The sequence below is a fragment of the Penaeus monodon genome, chromosome 24 (genome assembly GCF_015228065.2).
Source record: "Penaeus monodon isolate SGIC_2016 chromosome 24, NSTDA_Pmon_1, whole genome shotgun sequence".
In the NCBI taxonomy this organism is placed as follows: domain Eukaryota; kingdom Metazoa; phylum Arthropoda; class Malacostraca; order Decapoda; family Penaeidae; genus Penaeus; species Penaeus monodon.
This window is the reverse complement of record NC_051409.1, coordinates 27,034,773-27,035,028: the sequence shown is the minus strand read 5'-3', so window position 1 is coordinate 27,035,028 and position 256 is coordinate 27,034,773. Positions and strand designations below refer to the sequence as shown.

Below are 256 nucleotides of genomic sequence, written 5' to 3'. Positions count from 1 at the left end.
AAACGGAATAATCCACTCATAGTTTGAACGCTAAAACTGGCTTTATCAATCAAAATCTCAAACGAAGAATTCCGGCCGTTCCTTACCGCAAGACTCTGGGCGTAGGAGGCAGCGCAGATCGCCGCCAGAACGATTAAGGTTAACTTCATTTTCCTTCTGAAAGAGGGAAAGCCGTTAGCTCTGTATACGAGTAGACCTCAAGATCACATAGCAATGTCGACTCTAAATTCGATTTGAGACGCACCACTGTGTAATT

The 256-nt window shown here is 44.1% G+C and overlaps 1 protein-coding gene across 1 annotated transcript in view; it reads right to left on the bottom strand.

Moving 5' to 3' along the window:
• Positions 1–220, bottom strand: part of LOC119589008 (heterogeneous nuclear ribonucleoprotein A1-like) — an 857-nt gene extending 637 nt beyond the window's left edge. The window contains exon 1 of the mRNA XM_037937601.1: positions 87–220. Coding sequence (XP_037793529.1) covers positions 87–149 — 63 coding nt within the window. The 5' untranslated portion in view covers positions 150–220. The remainder of the gene's footprint in view (positions 1–86) is intronic.
• Positions 221–256: the final 36 nt, after the last annotated feature.